This window comes from Zeus faber (genome assembly GCF_960531495.2).
Source record: "Zeus faber genome assembly, chromosome: 19".
Lineage (NCBI taxonomy): Eukaryota > Metazoa > Chordata > Actinopteri > Zeiformes > Zeidae > Zeus > Zeus faber.
Genome location: NC_137206.1, coordinates 9,315,846 through 9,334,436, shown reverse-complemented (window position 1 = coordinate 9,334,436; position 18,591 = coordinate 9,315,846). Strand labels below are relative to the sequence as shown.

The window sequence follows — 18,591 nt, the reverse complement described above, 5'->3', positions numbered from 1 at the left end:
GATATTGGACAGAGAATTTTAGGACAAATGCTCATACAAAGTCAGCCTACTACAGCTTAATGCCACAATGTCATTATTGACAATTTCAATGAAAGTTTTTTTTTTCTACAGTGAACACTAGATGGCAACAAACACTCATTTTAAATTAACACGGTTTTCTTCATACTTATACGAATTACCACCAAGTTTGAACAAAAAACAATTCCGTGCCTGACTTTATTTGACAAATAGAAGTTTTCTTGATATTTTCTCTATGCTGTCTTGTTCGATACAGTAGGCACCTTATTGCTGTGACACATAATGAATAAACAATAAATGTCAAATGATATATGTCTCTAGCTGCAGCGGTGTCATTATAAACTTTGTGATGATTGAGAGAGTTTATTTATTTTATCTATTTGACGATTCTTAGGGGATTAAACTGTGATTGCAAAAGTAAACCGATAAGCCTTTGAGACAATAAAGGCATTGAAAGATATTCCCACACTTCACCAGGAGAGTCATAGAGCAAACCATTCAACCGCAGATTTTTTTGTTTTTGGCTCAGTGTTCGGCGGCTGTTTGTGTGTTATGACGCCAATGCCATCATTTCCATGGCAATAGCTATTGGAATGCCAGTTACCCCAGGGGAGTGAATCATCAGGTTTTTTTTTCTGTCCCCCTGCTCAGACGCAAGCTATTCTCTCCTGATTGCAAGGTTGTTGTGCAAGGCTTCGTTTAACCATGTACACTGGTAAAAGTCTGCACACACTTTTAAACAGGTTTCTGATTGGGAAATTCCTGACAACTGTTGTTAGCCAAATTCCTTTTTAGGCACAACAGTGTTTATTTGTCTCCTACGTAAACTGCTTTGGCTGGCAAAAAAACCTCGGCCTGCTTAGGCCATGTTATCATTATTCACAGCACTGGTTCAAGGAAATCCTCTTGATATTGTTGGATGCTCATAGAAGACATTCATTAGTTAAATAAAACCATTTTGGCATGGTATTTGGAGGGAGGGTTGCCAAGGACAACATGCAACCAGGTGGCACCCCAGAGTGTTTGTGGATCCGGAAGGATCCGGATTCAGGCTCTTTGCTTAGTAAGATCTGTTGTCTTCCCGGCCAAAAGGGCTCCCGCCATGGGGGGCTGACTCGAGGGTAGCGCAGTGAGACCTGAGAGTGTTTTCCATGTTGTGAACGGATCCTCAGCGTCCTGCATCCTGGATTCTCGTCAAAGTTAAACCCCTGTCCTTGGAGACCTGACACGGGATTAGGGGAGCTCTTTTTCCCACACCATGCTCGTTTTGTTGCTCGTTGTTTTAACGTTCTCCAGCCCTAACCCCCAACCTTGGCCTTGCTTGGTTTCATGTGTTTGATACTGAGGTTGAGTCTGTTGAAAGCTGTTCATTTTAAAACAAACACGGTCACATCCAGCAGCTGTGTTGTTGATGCGACAATATACCTGTGTCCCAATATTTTATGTGAACAAATCATTTAGGTCTGTTTTTCCATTTTCTGAGGATAAAGGATGGATTTAATCATTATGGGGGTAGGGGAATCAGCCCAGCTTTATAGGCACACACAGGAATAAAGATAAAAATAATCAATTTTATTTGTATGGACATTAACCACCTTGACATTCATCTACATACATTGCATAAACAAAATTGTGAGTGAATCTGAAGTAGTTAAAGCAATACAACTTCACCAAATAGAAGTCTACGGAGCGGGACAGAAAGCAAGTGGCCATGCCACATATTTTTGCATTAGGCACAGTTTGGCTCAGTTCACTATATTCACATTCATACTCTTGTATCTTGGTGATGAGTGGAACTTTCTTAAGTTCTTGTTAGAGTTGGTCTGGTTATACATACAGTATAGTACAGTGGTCTGGTAATACATAAAGTACAGTAAGTAAGAAACTGTAAATTATTACATTACATTATTGACAAAGACAGCAGACGACACAAAGCTACCTTAACCACTGCTGCATATGTGCTGATCTGGGCTGCAGTGTCGGCCTCTAGTAATGTTGGTGATGTAACCTGTAATGTATGCCTATTACTGGATATATTTCATCATATTTACAAAACCATTACTTTGCATGACCATTATTCTCTTTGTGGAAGTCAACATAGTTTATTGTCCAAAAATGAGCGCTTCCTGCAACTGTATTTAAAAAGCATTTATTTCATGCCGACTGAATGGAAAAAAATTGTGTTTAGGTTTCCATATATAAACGTTCAAGTTATATTGTGAACTTATAAAAATGCAAACTGGTAGAGAGAGAATTCTAATATCAACAATATGTGTTACCTTGTAGCATTAAACTGTGTATGAGATATCAATCTTATTCAAAATTCAAAAGATTGTGCCACGTATAAATATCCCTAGACCTCTGCATAAGTGCCATTGTAGGAGAAAGGCTTGTCTGTTACACAGTGACCTACGACCTCAGGTGTCCATCTCTGAACCTTGATGTTGCCGTTCTTGTCCTGTCGAACGATGACTGTGTTTTTGGATGCCAAAGAGGGATCCTCGTCAAAGAAATTGAATGGTCGGAGGAAGAAGCCGACAGAGTTGCCAGGTGTGGCAGTATTGGGGACGTCTTCTGAATGTGGTACATGTAGGAAGCCTACCGTCACCCAGGCTACCAGGTCCTAGTAGAGGAAAGCAAATTATACTTTTAACCCTTTACCCTTAACCCTATAATTAGATATTAAAATACTGGTGTGAGCAGTGTTGTTGTGTTTGAACTTAAGTCATATCTTGTAATGATTATCGAAAAAGATACACAAAACACAGAAAAAGTATTATTCATGTGACTTTGTAGATACTTACGATTAAAGCATGAATTACTGACTAAATAAAGAAACTTTGCTTGTGGTACTACATATATTCCACACAGTATAAATACCTAAATTCAGTTTTGTTATAGGAATAGACTATGCCAATGGTTTAGCAAAGCCATTGGAAGTCAACAGGAGATTTAGATTTCCTGTACAATTCCGTACAATCTGTTCCATCGCTATACAGACGAGATGTGTGATGCGCCTACAGCAAAGCCCCATATAGGATACCTGGTTGACAATATCTTCATTGTTCCGAATGTAATCCTCAAAGGACACCATAGGCTCCCAGGGATTGTTCTGGGTGTAAAGACTCGTGCTGCTGGCCTCACTGTCTTTATGCCGAGTCACAGCCAGCGGGTACCTGCAGATACGTCCAGTCAACTGATCCATTAATGAAGAATTTCATAATTTTTCAGTACACACACACACACACACACACATCGACAGGTTTCCTGTTATAAACAATTATTCATGTGTGTACAGCTACTGTAGAGGGCAGAAGACACATCTGGAGCATCTGGACAGTGTCGTCACCCAATTTATGGATGTTTTCAGCATTAAAAGTTTTTGCTTTTAATAATTTAATTAATGTTATTGTAATTATCAAGTGCCATTTTCAAGTGCCTTTTCGGTCTTTTTTGTTGTCCTTTAGCAGCACATAATGTCAGGAACCTTAGTTGGAAAATGTGTCATTACCTGGACCAAGAGATGCCATTTTCCTCCTTTACGCCTCTGGGCAGCACGCTGTAAGCATGGGAGTTGAACTGAATCCGGTAGCCCTTCTCATGGCCCCACTTGTTTTTCTCATTGGGGTTGTAAAAGTGTACATAGCGGGGGAACTTCTTGCCGAAGCGGAAAGCGGCAGAGCGCTCTGTCTTGTGCTGCGTCTTGTGTAGTTTGGACTGTATGATTGTATCCTTTGGGCTCCACGGATTGCTGATGTTAACAAACTTGAGATCTATTGACTCAAAGCTGTTCTCCTGACCTAAGTCACAAAAAGTATACAAGAAAGTTGTTTTTAAAACAATTTGTTCCAATAAATAATGTACATTGGATATACAGTTTAATGGGTGGTTAGATCACTAAGGCGGAGGTGTGTTGACTGTGCTCTCCTGTAGATGAACTAATAGTTAGGTACACTCGTCATTACCAGAGGAGTATAATCCTGCATCATATCTGTCTATAGCCTGCATTCCTTCATAGTATAATATATGATATTGAATGAAACAATACACATTGGGATCACAATTGTTATACCATTGAGATGCAATATATTTGATTTGATTTTATTCTGAGCTAAGCAGTTGTCCTCCTGATGGAGGACTGCTGGGTTTAGAATGACTCTTGATGGCTTTGGGAATTGCTTCAAAGCATTCAACAGCAGAATGTCTATTTGTTATACATTAGTTCCATAGCTCGTCAATACAAAAATGACAAAAAATATTATTTTTCATGTTAACACTACATTGAATGATGGGTTAAAGTCCAGATAGACAACCTTTTGTTCTTCATTTGACTTCAGTCATTTAAAAAATGAATATGCACAGCGATTGTTTAATAGAATCATTTGGCAAATGCACAGGAACTTATCCAACTAAGCAGGCAAATGATTGTATTGAAGTACCCACCAGAAATATCGAGGTCCACTTTGTAATGGATGAGGTGTGTGTGCAGGTTGCCGAGCACGTAGTCATAAACCTTGTTGCCATAATTTAGTCCATTAGGTGTAAAGAAAGTTGCATGGATGTATCCAGTGGCGCTAACCTTTGACTCCATCACCCCATTTGGGTAGAAGAGGAAGTCCCAGATATAGTCATAGTTATATACTGTTGATGTTGTTCGCACCACCAGCACAGTATTATCTAGGCCGGCATAGAAGTTGTAGCCCCCCTTGTAGTCTGGATCAAAATGCCGTCTAAGAGGCGTCGCTGTGGTCATCTCAAAAATACACAATGCGTTTTTGAAGTGCACAGGTTTGTCCGTATCATAGTAATGGTAGAGGTCTACAAAGGTGGCAATTTCTGGACAGTCAATCCCAGGCGCCAGCTCAAATGTTGAGGTGCCCATGGCCCAACCAGAATCAATGTACTTTGTTTGCATAGCAGCGGGTGTGTCACCAGCATAAAAGGCGATTGCTTCTTGGAGGCTGATCTCATAGGCAATTCTTTCCCCGTTGAAACGTAGGTCAAAGATTTGAAGGCCCGCAGACGAACGCATTCGATAAGCAAATGACCAACCGGCATATTCAATAAAGTTATCTTCAATGTGATAGCGAGGCCCCTGTGGCTGGACAAGTTTCGGCCCATGAATATCTGTCGGGGAGTTGCTGTGGCCACGGGGTATGTAAGTGGAGAAGGTGTCATTGTCATTGTGGTCAGGTAGCCTGGCCTTCTCCACCTCGCCATTCTCATATTTTGTTACCAGCTCCTCCAAACTGTCAAAGTATTGGCTATTATACCAGACCTTCTCAACAGTCCACTTCTGTGGGTCCAGGTCTTTGTGGTTAACGAGAACTTCAAACCCAACAGGGTGCATGAAGTATCCCTCCACGTCTTTTTGCAGCATTACCCAGCTTCTTCTCTCACCTGGTCTGAGTCCACGGGGGGCTATGTCTGTGTACGTCAGGCAACGGTTACTGCAGTTCGTATAGGAAAACCCTCCAGTGGTCTCAAACAGGAGATTATAAGCCTTGTTTGCAATCTTCTCCAGGATGTTAGAGATGTGTTCATACTCTGAAATGGTTATTGGACGTGACTCAAAATGAATAGCCTTATCCTGCTTGAAGTTTTTGGTCTTGTGGGACGTTGGGAACGGGAGAGGACTGACAATGTACTCAGTGATGTTAGGCTCAGCCTGGTTGCCAAACAGGACCACAACACGTGCCTGGCGTGGCGGCTTGGCCTGTCCACGGTCCAAGGCCCTCAGGGCTTCGTGCTTCCTTGGAAGATGAAGCTCAATGAGTAAGATGTTGTTCTTTTTCAAAGACTTGTTACGTGCATCAGTTAGTTGCATTTCCGGAAGCCTGTGAAGGTAGTCTCGAACGGCATTCATCTCACGGACGGTGAGGTCAGCGAACATTGAGGCGCCATGATGAGCCCAGTCTCGTCCTCTTGAGGCAACACAGCCTCCCAGAAAGATCAGCAACACAAAACAGATAATCCTCATGGCCGAGCTTGCTGATATGCAAAGAGAAAGAGAAAGCATCCAATATGGAATTAGGGCAAGCAAAGGTAAAATACAGCTCTTTAGATGCTTTAGATGTTTATATTGATTATAGAAGACACTGTATTCAGTCTTCAGTGACGGATTGATTTGTAAGTCGGGGTTTTGGTCTGTGGAGCCCAGTTGCACAATATAAAACACCTTATATTGTTTTTCTTTAGAGGTGAGACCAAGATAATGAGCAGCCTGGTAAAAGAGGACTTCTAAAATCTCACACATGCCCGCACACACACACACGCGCGCGCGCGCACACACACACACACACACACACACACACACACACACACACAGCAATGATTCAAAGCATCTAGTTGTGTGGCACGGTGGCACTGCTGCTTCACAGCAAGAAGGTCCTGGGTTCAATTTCCACCTGGGGCGCTGTTGGCACCGTGCTCCAGAGGGTTATCTCCCGAATTAGGGGCCTTTCTGTGTGCAGTTTGCATGTTCTCCCCGTGCTCATATGGGGTTTCCTCCATATAACATCATAAGAACCCCCACTAAAAACATGCACAAGAAACATCGTCTGACCAGCAGTTGAAGTTGGTCCCCGGGCACTGTACTGTGAGCTGCCTACCACTCCTGGCCTGCCCCCTGGAGAAAGGACAAGCCTCAATGGTAAAAATGCAGAAGAGACATTTCACAGCCTCCATCTGCATGTGTCGCTGCACGTAATGCTATGTGTGTGCGACAATAGAAGACAAGCTCAAGCTTGTCCAGTTTAATCTTAGTTTTGCCAAGACAATGAAGGTGTTGACAAGGTTTTCTTCAGCTATAAAGGAGAACCACTATATACCACTACTGCATTTTGTCTCTTTTATGTTGCTTTTACTGTTGTTTATCCATGGAGTTGGGTTTACACATAAAGTAATTGTTAGTGAATTTAACCAATATTACTGTACTAGTACAAGCAAAACATAACGCCAGCTTATCAGATAGATAGAATGTGTGTCGAAGAATTCATGAGACTACGCCAAGTTTCCAGCCTGGCCATCTGGGTGAAAACATAATTGTACCGACACCCCACCACCACCCTGTGGTTGTTTTTGTCTGAACCATGACGGAATGTCTGTTAAAGCATTTTTTAGGTTTGGGAATGTTCCGTTAGTTGGTAAAAAAAAAATATATACAGACAGCCTTGGAACAGGTACTCTCGTATCAACTCTGCCTCCATCATCTCTACAGCACCCATGAACATTAACTTTATTACTACAGTTTCTAGTATCTTTGGGGTGGATCAGTGCAGGACTGTTTTTATTTCAGTGTTTCACTTTATTTGCACTTCATTAATTTATTTTTGCCCCAAGCCAGATTATTCCATTTCCTGACCATATTTAAATAGCAAAAAACATCCAGTAAAGACTGATATCTACAAAGCATAACTGTAGTAGACTAAGTTAAAGTTAAACATGTATTTTGTACTTAATAATTAAAATAACAATCTCCAAATTTAAAGATACTAGTTGTGAACCTTTAGTTTTAGATGTTATTTATGAATAGTGTTTATAGTGTTTACACTATGTGAACAAAAGTAATTTAATCTATCATTCCTATATTGCTCCTGGTGCTGCCAAACATTTACTTAAAACATACTTCTGTTTGTTGGGCGTGTGTGCGCCTGTGTGTGTGTGTGTGTGTGTGTCTGTCTGTCTGTCTGTCTGTCTGTCTGTGTGTGAACATTATTCATGCATTAATATTGTTGGACATTCATTAAGGCCAGCTAAGGTCATATTAAATGCTCTCCACTCTCCACCATTACCAATTGACTAGGTCCTGCATAAAATTAGGTTTTCACATACGTTAGAACTCCCTTAGTTTGATTTCTATAGTAGCCTTATGTAATACAATTATCTAATAATTATCATTATAATAATATATAATATGTATTAAATGCTGTAAGAGTTTCTATATACTTTTATTGGAAATATATTTTATCTCTATATGCAACAAATAAAAAGTCCAGGTCACTGTACCTGTGGTATGCACTTCAAATACTGAAATTTCCTCTTGCTTCAAGCCCTCTGGGAAACAACCTTGATTGTTTTCAACGCAGCTCCAATCCAGTTGAATAATATTTCCTCCCTGGGCAATCGAAGAAAAGAGTCGTATGAAAACAGGAAATAATGTGTTCCTGCTTATATTAAGCCTCCTACTTTGCAGGGCAGAAGGTGATTGGCCAACAAGGGGTTGTAAATATGATGAAATCACAAATGCTGTCTACAGATAATTAATCCAGTGGAACTGAGTTCAGTCTAGGCAACAAAAGCAATTTGGAATCGGTAAGTTTCATAATTTAGAACATACTGTATGTTAAATATTTATTGGAGGGGTGAATGAACTTTGCACGTTTAAAGTCAAGCTGGACATTTTGGGAAATATCTTTTCATTCAATAAGTTGCTAATTCATTGCACTGCTATTTGGGGGTTCCCACGAAGCGGCCCCCACACTTAAAACATTTCATTTTCCTGCATGTGGGGAAAAAAGTTAATGACTTCTGACTTTGATTTTGGATTGTTAAGCAGATGTTAAATGATCGAATTATCATTTAATTGCTGATCACTAGCCAACGTCCAGAACTTCAACGCCTGTCATAGCATGTCACTGGAAAACATGCGAAAATTAGCATGTCTTACTGGGTGTCATGTTTCCATCACTGCCGATCGAAGCTGGAGCTGATAAATACCCGACTACTGCAGAGTTATTTGTCCCGGGAATGAATGATGATTGTAACTAGAGATGCACCGATATTCGCCTTATTGACTGCCATCGGCCTATAGACAAATAATGAAGTTATTTTTTTATCCGTCCGAGAGAACGACGCCATTTGCAATCGATTTTAGAAGACTCTCAGAAAAATGTAAGTGACTGTGCATTCAAGGGAATTCGGAAAACATTGGTATCGGTATCAGCCCAGAATTTAACAATCCGTGCATCCCTAATTGTAACCTTTCCCACTAAAGACAAAAGCCAATGTAAATGGGTGTTGGTGTTTTTTTTGTGTAGTGGAAATGGGGCTTAATGTGGCCTCTAAACGGGGCTCAACCCTCTTTTGACTTTGTTGATGATCTTGTCCGAGCTTGATCCACTGTCTAGATGTTTTGAGTGTAAACATGTAGATCTAGTTTCTAGAACTTCTTTCGCAGCAGATATTTTAGTTAGTTGATAGTTGCACGCTAGTTGCAACCACTGTTGAGTGTCTTAATATGATTCTGTCCTCACTAAAGTTTTCCTTCCTCAGCTTCTGGAATTACTAGTGATTTATTGTGATTCAACACTCAGCTGTAAAGGACGCCAAAGCAGCCCCCGGAGCCTTCGGTGAGTCAAAGAGACGGTTCACCTCCTCACCCATTCGCACCCTGCCTTACCCCACCCATGAGTTTGTGGTGAAGGTGGATGCCTCAGATTTGGGCGTCATTTGGCCGTACTCTCCCAGAAAGCTGCTGTCGATTACAAATTGAACCCTGTGCTTTTTTCTCTCGCAAGTTATCGCCTGCAGAGCGCAATTATGACATTGAGAACTGGGAGCTGTTGACAGTCAAGATGGCGCTGGAGGAGTGGAGGCACTGGTTAGAGGGAGCAGAGCGACCGTTTGGTGTCTGGACTGACCACAAGAACCTTGAATACATCCGGTCAGCCAGGCAGAGTCCCAGACCGGCCAGGTGGGCGCTTTTTTTTCTTAAATTTATTTGACTTTTCTCTTTCATACTGCCCGGGATCAAAGAACACCAAACCTCACACCTTTTCTCACGTCTACCAAGCAGGGGGTCATCCTTCAAGTGCACTGCCTACCGAGAGACATCGTCTCTGATAGGGGGCCTCAATTCACTTTTCCTTTCTGGACTGTGTTTTGCAGGCCTGTGCCACTCTATTACACACCTCTGACTGCGATCAGAGATCAGCCAACCGTCGCCGCAACCCGGCTCCCGCCTAATCTCTGGGGCAGATGGTCTGGCTCTCTACATGGTATGTCCCCCTCCGGGTTGAGTCCAGAAAGCTAGCCCCACGGTTTGTATGGCAATTCCTCGACCCAGCAGCTGTTTGCTTGCATCTTCTCCGGTCTCTCCGCATTCATCCCACCTTCCACGTCTCTCGACTCAAGCCGCTTAAGGAGAGTCCGCTTCAAAACAAAAGGACAGATTTATATAAATTCTCTCAGCTATGATATCAAAAACAAAACGGCTTACACCAACCAAGGTCAGAGGGTAATTATGGCAGCTACACACTAAGAACAACACCAGGAGGAAGAGATAGGACACTTTCAAAATGTTATTCTTTCTTTGGGTATGGCATTAAAAACCTACAAAGTCAGAAAAATCCATCCCTTACCCTTGGAGATAATTTGATCACAAACACACAAAACTGTGATATATATATATGGAACATAACAAGGTTTCCCAAAAAGTTTAAGAAAAGCTGTAAATGCAGTGTAGGTGTACGTGCACTGAGGTTTGATTAATGCTTACTACTTGCACTAAATGCACTGGGAACTGGGACTCCTTTCATTTAACCTTATATAATGAACGTTATCTTATATCACGGCACTGTATGAGATGCAGTGAACAAGCTCAGCTTATATGTAGTTCAAGTTCAAGTGATTATTTGTCACATACATACACATACGGTTGTACATACGTATATGCAGTGAAATGTCACGACACACGGTGATTACGCACAAGCTCTATAAGCTTGAAAAATACTCAAATGTGCAACGTAGGCCAGTGACAGCAATTTAACTCATGATCTGATACGGTTTAAGGTCAAAGTGCCATCTGATAGCATTCATTATGTCCTTAACATGTTTGAAATCACATTGTATCTAACTATAAAGGGAGGTCTGTATGTCCTTCGATTATAATGTCCCTAGATTACCTAGCCCTACCTATTTCCCACTTGGCAGGTGTTTTTCTGGGGACTCAAGGACGTGCAGAGTCGAATTTGGTGCAATTTGGGCACTCGACACTTGTAATATTAATAAACTTTCAATAAACTGCGAGCCAGCGGAGGGCAGGCCTTCAGGCCTCTGCGACTGAGTCAAGAGTGTCTTTCCCAGTGTATGACTTTAACCAGCAGTTTCATCTTCCGTTGCTGAACGCAGGACTGAGTTGTTGACATTTTGTCAAACTGTGCCATTAAAATGTCTCAGAAAGTCTTTAATTTTGAATGGGCATGCCCGAGTCTAACTATAAAGGGAGGAATCTCTGTATGTCCTTCGATTATCATGTCCTTCCATTATCTCTACAACCATTCATCCGATCAACTTCACTCTTGGCGGGTGTATGGCAGGGCGCCCAAGGAAGTGCAGTGTGGAATTTGGTGCAATTTGGACACGCGGCACATGTTATATTAATAAACAGTGAACAGCGAGCCAGTGAGGGACGGGGCTTCCAGGCTCTGCGACTTAATAACAAAGACGGTCTTTACCCAGTGTATGACTTTAACCGGCAGTTTCATCTTCTGTTGTGAAACACAGGAGTGAATCATTGACCTTTTGTCACGCTGTGCCATTAAAATGTCCTAGAAAGTATTTTTGAATGGGCGTGCGTGTCTTTTGCGTGTATGTCTTCAACCGGTAGTTCCATCTTCCATTGTGGAACACAGGACTGAATCATTGACATTTTGTTAAACTGTGCCATTAAAATGTCTTAGGAAGTCTTAAGTTTTGAATGGGCACGCACTAGTTATTATCAATACTGGAAGTCAGAATTGCCACCACTGCCAGCTACCAGTACTGCTACCACTTACTACTTTGCAGCCTTACAGAATCACAATGGTGTGATAATTAAGGATTTTAAATAGCAGTGATTCGGTGCCTGAACAACATTCATTTCAGAAACTTCTCGCCATTCTATGCGTCATGCCATAAGGTAAACCTCTGTTAGTACAGTGACAACTCCTTCCCTCCTTCCAGGCTGAGCTCATGCCACGGTGTACTCTGGTGACAGCTGTGTTTGAACCTCCTTTTCTGGGGGTCGCAAGGTCAGATGTGGGATATTGGCAAGTCTGAAAGCCTCATGGCCCCATGTCTATTGACACGTTTCATTGAATAAACGCCCCCACCATCCTTCCCGAAACCTCTCTCTTTATAGGATTAGGCTCTGACAAACATCTCTTCATCTTGCAGTTGAGGCTCAACCACCCACCCCCACAACTGCTTACACACACACACACACACACACACACACACACACACACACACACACACACACACACACACACACACACACACACACACACACACACACACACACACACACACACACACACACACACACACACACTACTGCCTTCCAGCTCTACCTACAGTGTGTACTGTGTGATTGGGCAAGGTCAGGGGATGTGTCCGTCATAGGTCCATGGACCAATGCTCTCCCTCACAGCTGTAACATGGCCCCCTATAGCCAATGACAGTGGTCTCAGATGGCACTGTACATCCTGGGAATCATCCCCCCGCATTTAAAACTGTGTATACAGTGATAATGTTGCCATAAGGCAACATATCACTCAACTGAGGACTGTACTAAACCTGTAATAGAAATAAATTGAAGAATTGAGTAATCAAAAAGTCCAAAATTACTTACCAGCCAAGGATTTAGTTAAATGTTTTAAATGTCTTCTTAAGAGCTTGTCTCAACAGCACTTTTAAGGTAAGTGCCTGTTTGCTTACCCAATTGAACGAGAAGGTGGGACATGTGAGCATGGCTCAGTCATTGCTTTTGGTATACTAGATTTTTGGAAATGAATTAAAAAAAAAAAATTGTATTGATATTTTGATTTGTTTTAAAGTTGCCTGTATATGCTATAACCTTTGCTGCAACTGTACGTTGATATTTTTTCTCTCCAGCTGATACATAAGGTAAAAGAAATGTAAAAATCGAGACAAATAACTAATTGTGAACATTGCTTCTACCACTATGTTCCAGCTATATGTGATGGTGCTTATCATTACGCCTATTTTCCCCAGAAACTTTGTTCAGAAACTGTCTTAAGACACGATCATGGAGGCTCTGTTTCTGCTTCTACTGGGACTGCCGCTGGTGATGGGAATGGGGTGTGTACGTCTCTAAACATTAAAACGCAGACACTGTAGATGTTCACCTTGTCCACCTAGAATCCTGCATGAGGGGCGTGTACCACCTGCACGGCGCTCTAAAGGCTAGAGTTAACCATAGCCCGAATGGGATACCAGAGAATGGTGAGGAGGGGCAGTTCCACTGGTGCTCTGCATTGAATTCCAACAGTTAACCCACTCAAATATTTAAAACCAATGTTCCCATATTAAGGATCCACATAGAAAACACAAGACTGCCTGTCATACATGAGGTGATCTTGGAATGATGATTTTCACCAATATTCTTTCACCAGCAATTTTCTTTATAGACTTCACATTTCTACCACTTAAAGTTCAAGAACTTAAATAATTAATTTGATTATTCTGCCTGCATTCCAACAGAACTGGAAGTGCCGGTATGTATTGTTCTTGATTATTTTTAGCGTGTTATAATAAAACAGATCAACACGACGTATACTGCTCTGAGATATTTTTTGTGCAAACATTTCATCCCCACTCGGTCATCATCAGGGCTTGGCCTATTGATCAAGTGAGACTGCCTGGTTGAGAGAGGTTGTTTACACAATGGGTATGTTGGACAGTTTGCTCCCATGCGGATATCATTCTCATGTCTCAGGAATTTGAGTCCATCATCTCAGTCGAAGAAAACTTCATAGTTCCCGGCAGAAATTATTTCAAATATAAACTGAGGATGAGTTTGAATTGTAAATGTGTTTGTTTTGCTGATAAACAAACATCTTGCACATCATTGAAAAGCCGACAGGTCACGAGCGCAACACTACTGCTGTAATAGAATAAAACACTTTTCCTAACAAACGCAAACATTAATATGAGCTTGCAGCGGAACAATTTAATAATCCTTTTTTTTTTTTTCCTGCTCCAGACACTGGTGTGAACACACTGTGGAAGAGCGAGTGGAGCGGCTCTTATCCCCTCGTCTGCAGCTAGAAGTGGGCTGCTCTGAGGTGTACCGGTACAACACCCAGGGCTGGAGGCTGGATGTGGACCGGATGCGTGCCAAGCACGGGGGGGACGATAGCATTGCGCTCTATTACAAACGGCAGGGCTCCAAGGCCTCCTGCTTCTTGTACAAGTAAGTTACTAACTGTTAACTCGTCTAGTTAACATTGATTAATATTCTATAACTATTTTTTGGAATTTAAATTGGAATTACAATATAAGGTGTCTGCATGTTTACATAAACCAGCAGTGGACCTAGTTGAACTCGTTAATTAAAACCCACCACGTAGGAGTTAGCCCGTTGTGTTAAATCTGAGATCATTTGTTATCTTAGTAATGGGATAAGAAAGTCTGTAGGGAGGCTTGTGGGGAAAAAAAAAACTTATTGTTTTGCAGTATCTTTGACTCCATTTCAACACAGTGGAGCCAGCCAACTGTGTTGCTCCTTCATGTAGTGTCATGCAGGGACACAAAAACAAGCACGGTTCTAGTAGAACACAGCTTCAGCAGAATGTGAAAATTCTTTCGCCCCTATTCTTTCAAACTTTTCGCTCAATATGTGTCCCCCGCGATGACGCAAATCCATCTTCCCCCAGACCCCCAGAGATGGCGAGCCAGAGGGTGAATAAGACACTGCAGGGCTGCTGCGAGGGCTGGGGGGGGCCACGCTGCTCGCAGGGTACGGATGGGGAACTGACCGGTGGTTCCTCACAACACACACATGTGTCAGGCTTATCACATACCCACACGTATGAGTGAAATAAAAGCAGATTTATCCTGAGCTGTATTTACGAATGCTTTCGTTAAGAGGAAAACAAGAGGAAGCAACAAGTCTAGTGCCAGGGCCAAATCCAAGGCTTGTTTTTCTCATTGTTTGGGTAGTTATTGTTTTAAAACCACTCACCAATCTTGCACATTCACTACCTGGATCGTAGCAGAGAGTTATGTGTGACCTTTTACCGTTCCGGGATTCAAGTTCTTTGTCCAAACAACTCTCTTGACTTCCTTGTGTTTTCACTGAGTGTGAGAAAACACTGAAGAGATTATTCTTCCACTGAAAGCCCCTGAATGTCTTTGTGGTGAAGTGTCTTTCTCAGGGACCGTTATGTACGGTGGCCCTGAGAGCGAAACATATGCAAATAGGAAATACACAAGAAAATTACGAAAAAACACAACCGCATTAACAGAAAACACACAATCGTTCCCTAACTTAACCACACTATCACAGAGCCGGTAGAAGCTGTTTTCTCTGGAACATCGCACTTAGATGTCTTAAGTGAAAACTGTGGATTCATATAAAAGTTTTTTTTTTATTTTCTTTTTCTAACTGCATGGAGAAATTAGATGGAGGAGAATTACAGACACAATAATTTTGTTTATTATATTTTATTGCAGATAAATCAGTGCATCCCGTGAGGCTCATTTCCGTAATTGTGTGGCTCACTTCTGTAATTGTGGCCACCGGTTGTGTTTTCTGTTGACTCGATTGAGCTTTTAAAAATTTGCTTGTGTTTCGTCTATTTGCATGTGTTTCCTTAAGTTGAAAAGAAAGACAAACAATCATCCATTCAGTCACGAAAGCGATGTGATTTAACAGCTCAACTCTGTGTCCCGTCCCCCCCGAGGTGTGGGTGTACGTGGTCACTGTTACTCCACGTGGAGCTGCGAGGAATTCCCAGGGCTCCACAATTCTTCCCTGATGGCCATGGAGCAGTGTTGCAGCAGCCTGTGGGGGCTGAGCTGGAGGAACGCCTCAGATCAGTCCTGCCTTTCATGCACCTACACGCTCCTGCCTGGTCAGTGAACACTCAAGCTGCACGATGACCTTTTCTTTGGTGCACTTGATGTTAGTTTTTGTATTACACCAAGCGTTTCAAAATTTGATTTTTTTTCCTTTTCCCTACCTTAAAACTCATCCTCCAAATACTGTAGCATCTCAAAATACTGTAACCTCCAAACCTGTTTATGGCCAAAAAAAAGTTGGAAAAAACTCTAAATAATAACAGCATAAATGCAATTAGCAAAATAAAATAATAAGTTCAATGAATCTCATGAATAAAAAGTCATTTAGCAAAGAAAAGTAAGGGAAGCTAAAAAAATAATAATTAAGTATAGCGCTCGGTTATTATGCAATGCAATGGAACAATATCAGTGACTGAAATACAGCATATCATGCTGTATTTCAGTCACTGTTATATTTGTTGTGAGCAAATTCGTCATTTGGTTACCCTCATATGATCTCAGGGTGGTGTTGATCCAGATCTGAAAATTCCCCTTTGCTTGCGCAATGATATTTGCATATTTTGACGAGAGGCTGGATGTCAGCTGAGTACCATCAAAACAACTAATATGAGTTGCGTGTCTTGGATTCGCTCCCTACACCTCGCAACCCATCGTACAATTTCCAGGAGGTTCGCCAAAGCCCAAAGCATTCAAAGTCGGTGGTCTGCTTTGAATATTTATTTGGCTTTTGACTTTTACTACGACCTCCTGTTATTGAAGGGCTTTCTGAGGAAAGAAAAAACAAAATAATAATAAAGAGCCAAATTCTACAATGTGTATGCCAATACACAATTTAATCCATTAACAGAGGGTTCTGAGAAGATTCCGACTGACATGGGAAAAAATCATACCCTCTTTTCCCTGACCCACCCTCCAGACTCCCAGTTATCCCCGATGGTGCGTGGGGGTCTCCTGGCCAGCTCCAGAGACCCCCAGGGCTCAGCCACCTGCATGACCTGGGGCGGGAGCCACTACCGCTCCTTTGACAGGAAGCACTTCAACTTCCAGGGTAGCTGTACCTACGTGCTGGCCTCATCCGCCGACGGGACCTGGGCCGTCTACATCAGCACCGTCTGTGATGGACGAGGAGACTGCAACAAGGTGAAGTTAAGAGGTTGAGTTTTACCACAAGTACCATTTCGCTGAATATTCTGTAAATATCAGCAGAGTTTTGTCGGGAATGCCCAGGAGTGGATGTACTGCAGCTTTATATTAAAAAAAAATAACGACTGTAAATGGCTGCCAATAGCTTCCTTCCATGTCGATTTGAATGCTGTTTTTCTCGATTTGTGTGTGGTGTGGAGGTATATGTTCACATTCCTTCCCTGTACCTTTTCACAGGCTCTGAGGATGATGATGGGTTTGGATCTTGTCTCAGTCCACCGCAGGAACTTAACCCTCAACAACGTCCTGGTCCCGCATGGAGAACCACTCTTTCAAAATGGTCGCTTAATATCATTTTCGTTCAAACCTCTCTCTTAGCTTGTTGTCATGCATGCGTATCTCTCTGTGTGTTTGTCTAATGTTGTTTGCGCGTGTATGATTATTACGTGTGGCATCATGTCATGCAGTGGCTCTTTAGTAAACATGTTCATATTGAGTAAAGTAATATTTTGATTTCATTTTCAACAGACCTCAATTACAATAGCATAACTATGTAGAATTGCATTTACTTCTATCAGACAGTCAGCTCTTACTGTGTTTTCCTACTTTATTAAGGAGTGAGTGTCCATTGGTTGGGGGACTTTGCTTTTGTTGAGAGCGGCCTGGGAGTGAGGGTGAAGTTTGACATGGCCAACACCGTCTACCTAACGGTGACCGCTGAACATTCAGCAGCTACCAGGGGCCTATGCGGTCTCTATAACAGCAACGCTGATGGTGAGAGGCGCGTGCGCACGCAAGCACATACACACACACGCATACGCACACACACACTTTTCTTTATTTACCCACAAACATTTTCTTTGACTATCTTTTTTTTCCCCGGCAACAGATGATTTCACCACAATGAGGGGAACTGTTTCTCAATTTGCTGCAAGCTTTGCCAACTCTTGGAGGGTTTCCGACCAGCAGAACGAGGTAATGCACAAACAAACTGTCGATTGAACTAGGATTTTCTCACTTGCTACATTATATGGAACTAATTAGTCCATCACGAGATGTATTCTTCTTGGAGCCATATCACTGTCTTAATGCACCTGGGGAGTTTAGGCCTGTGGACAATCGGTATTGACGATTGGAACTTGACTGCTGTACAACACCAACTTAAGTTTCCGCTGCAGCCAACAAACTACAAAACAGATGAATGGGATCAGAATTTTTGCAAGGCATTCTCAGATTTAGGCCCGGAGAGGTGTGAGTCAGAATTGAGGGTTTCCGCTTGTTTGTTTCAACTTCAGGAGTACACTGTCCTAAATGCGGCGCGTCCTGAAATAATGATTTCCGGTCTTCCGTCTCTCGCAGGCCTGTAGCGACGCGGCAGAGCTGGGCCACAGCTGTGACGTCGCAGGAGATGCTGCCTTGCGCCAGGAGGCTGAATCTGTGTGTCACACGCTGCTGGCAAGCCCCTTCACACGCTGCCAGCACCGGGTCAGACAGCTTTGATGAACTTCACACTAGTACTACTAAAAGATTTATTTGATTTAATTTGCTGTAACTACAAAAATACACTTGAGAATAATGAAAGAAATTTAGTGTTAAAACCAATGTTTTTTGGATTTAAGCTTC

At 42.2% G+C, this 18,591-nt stretch overlaps 2 protein-coding genes across 3 annotated transcripts in view; one reads left to right on the top strand and one right to left on the bottom strand.

Annotated features, from left to right (window-relative positions):
- Positions 1–1,569: 1,569 nt before the first annotated feature.
- Positions 1,570–8,132, bottom strand: aoc1 (amine oxidase copper containing 1). Of its 2 annotated transcripts, XM_080020677.1 has the most exons (6): positions 8,026–8,121; positions 6,584–6,646; positions 4,462–6,009; positions 3,530–3,818; positions 3,062–3,194; positions 1,570–2,641 (listed from the first exon to the last, which is right to left on the bottom strand). In XM_080020677.1, the coding sequence occupies exons 3-6, from the start codon at positions 5,996–5,998 to the stop codon at positions 2,372–2,374; spliced, it is 2,229 nt and encodes a 742-aa protein (XP_079876803.1). In that variant the 5' UTR covers positions 5,999–6,009; positions 6,584–6,646; positions 8,026–8,121; the 3' UTR covers positions 1,570–2,371. The 2 variants fall into 2 exon arrangements, with proteins under 2 accessions (XP_079876803.1, XP_079876802.1); XM_080020676.1 differs by lacking the exon at positions 6,584–6,646 and having other exon boundaries at positions 8,026–8,132.
- Positions 8,133–13,048: 4,916 nt separating this feature from the next.
- Positions 13,049–18,591, top strand: part of sspo (SCO-spondin) — a gene marked incomplete at its 5' end in the record, with an annotated part of 92,300 nt that continues 86,757 nt past the window's right edge. Inside the window, 9 exons of the mRNA XM_080020094.1 lie at positions 13,049–13,101; positions 14,006–14,215; positions 14,679–14,761; positions 15,708–15,878; positions 16,742–16,965; positions 17,206–17,308; positions 17,584–17,742; positions 17,858–17,943; positions 18,328–18,453. Of these exons, the coding sequence (XP_079876220.1) occupies positions 13,049–13,101; positions 14,006–14,215; positions 14,679–14,761; positions 15,708–15,878; positions 16,742–16,965; positions 17,206–17,308; positions 17,584–17,742; positions 17,858–17,943; positions 18,328–18,453 (1,215 nt within the window). The remainder of the gene's footprint in view (positions 13,102–14,005; positions 14,216–14,678; positions 14,762–15,707; positions 15,879–16,741; positions 16,966–17,205; positions 17,309–17,583; positions 17,743–17,857; positions 17,944–18,327; positions 18,454–18,591) is intronic.

Excerpts from the sequence above, each read along its gene's own strand:
- aoc1 (XM_080020676.1), bottom strand. The coding sequence starts at position 5,998 with ATGAGGATTATCTGTTTTGTGTTGCTGATCTTTCTGGGAGGCTGTGTT. Across the intron at positions 3,195-3,529 it reads AATGGCATCTCTTGGTCCAG|GTACCCGCTGGCTGTGACTC; the intron begins GTAATGACACAT and ends ACGTATCTGCAG. Across the intron at positions 2,642-3,061 it reads ATGAAGATATTGTCAACCAG|GACCTGGTAGCCTGGGTGAC; the intron begins GTATCCTATATG and ends TTCCTCTACTAG.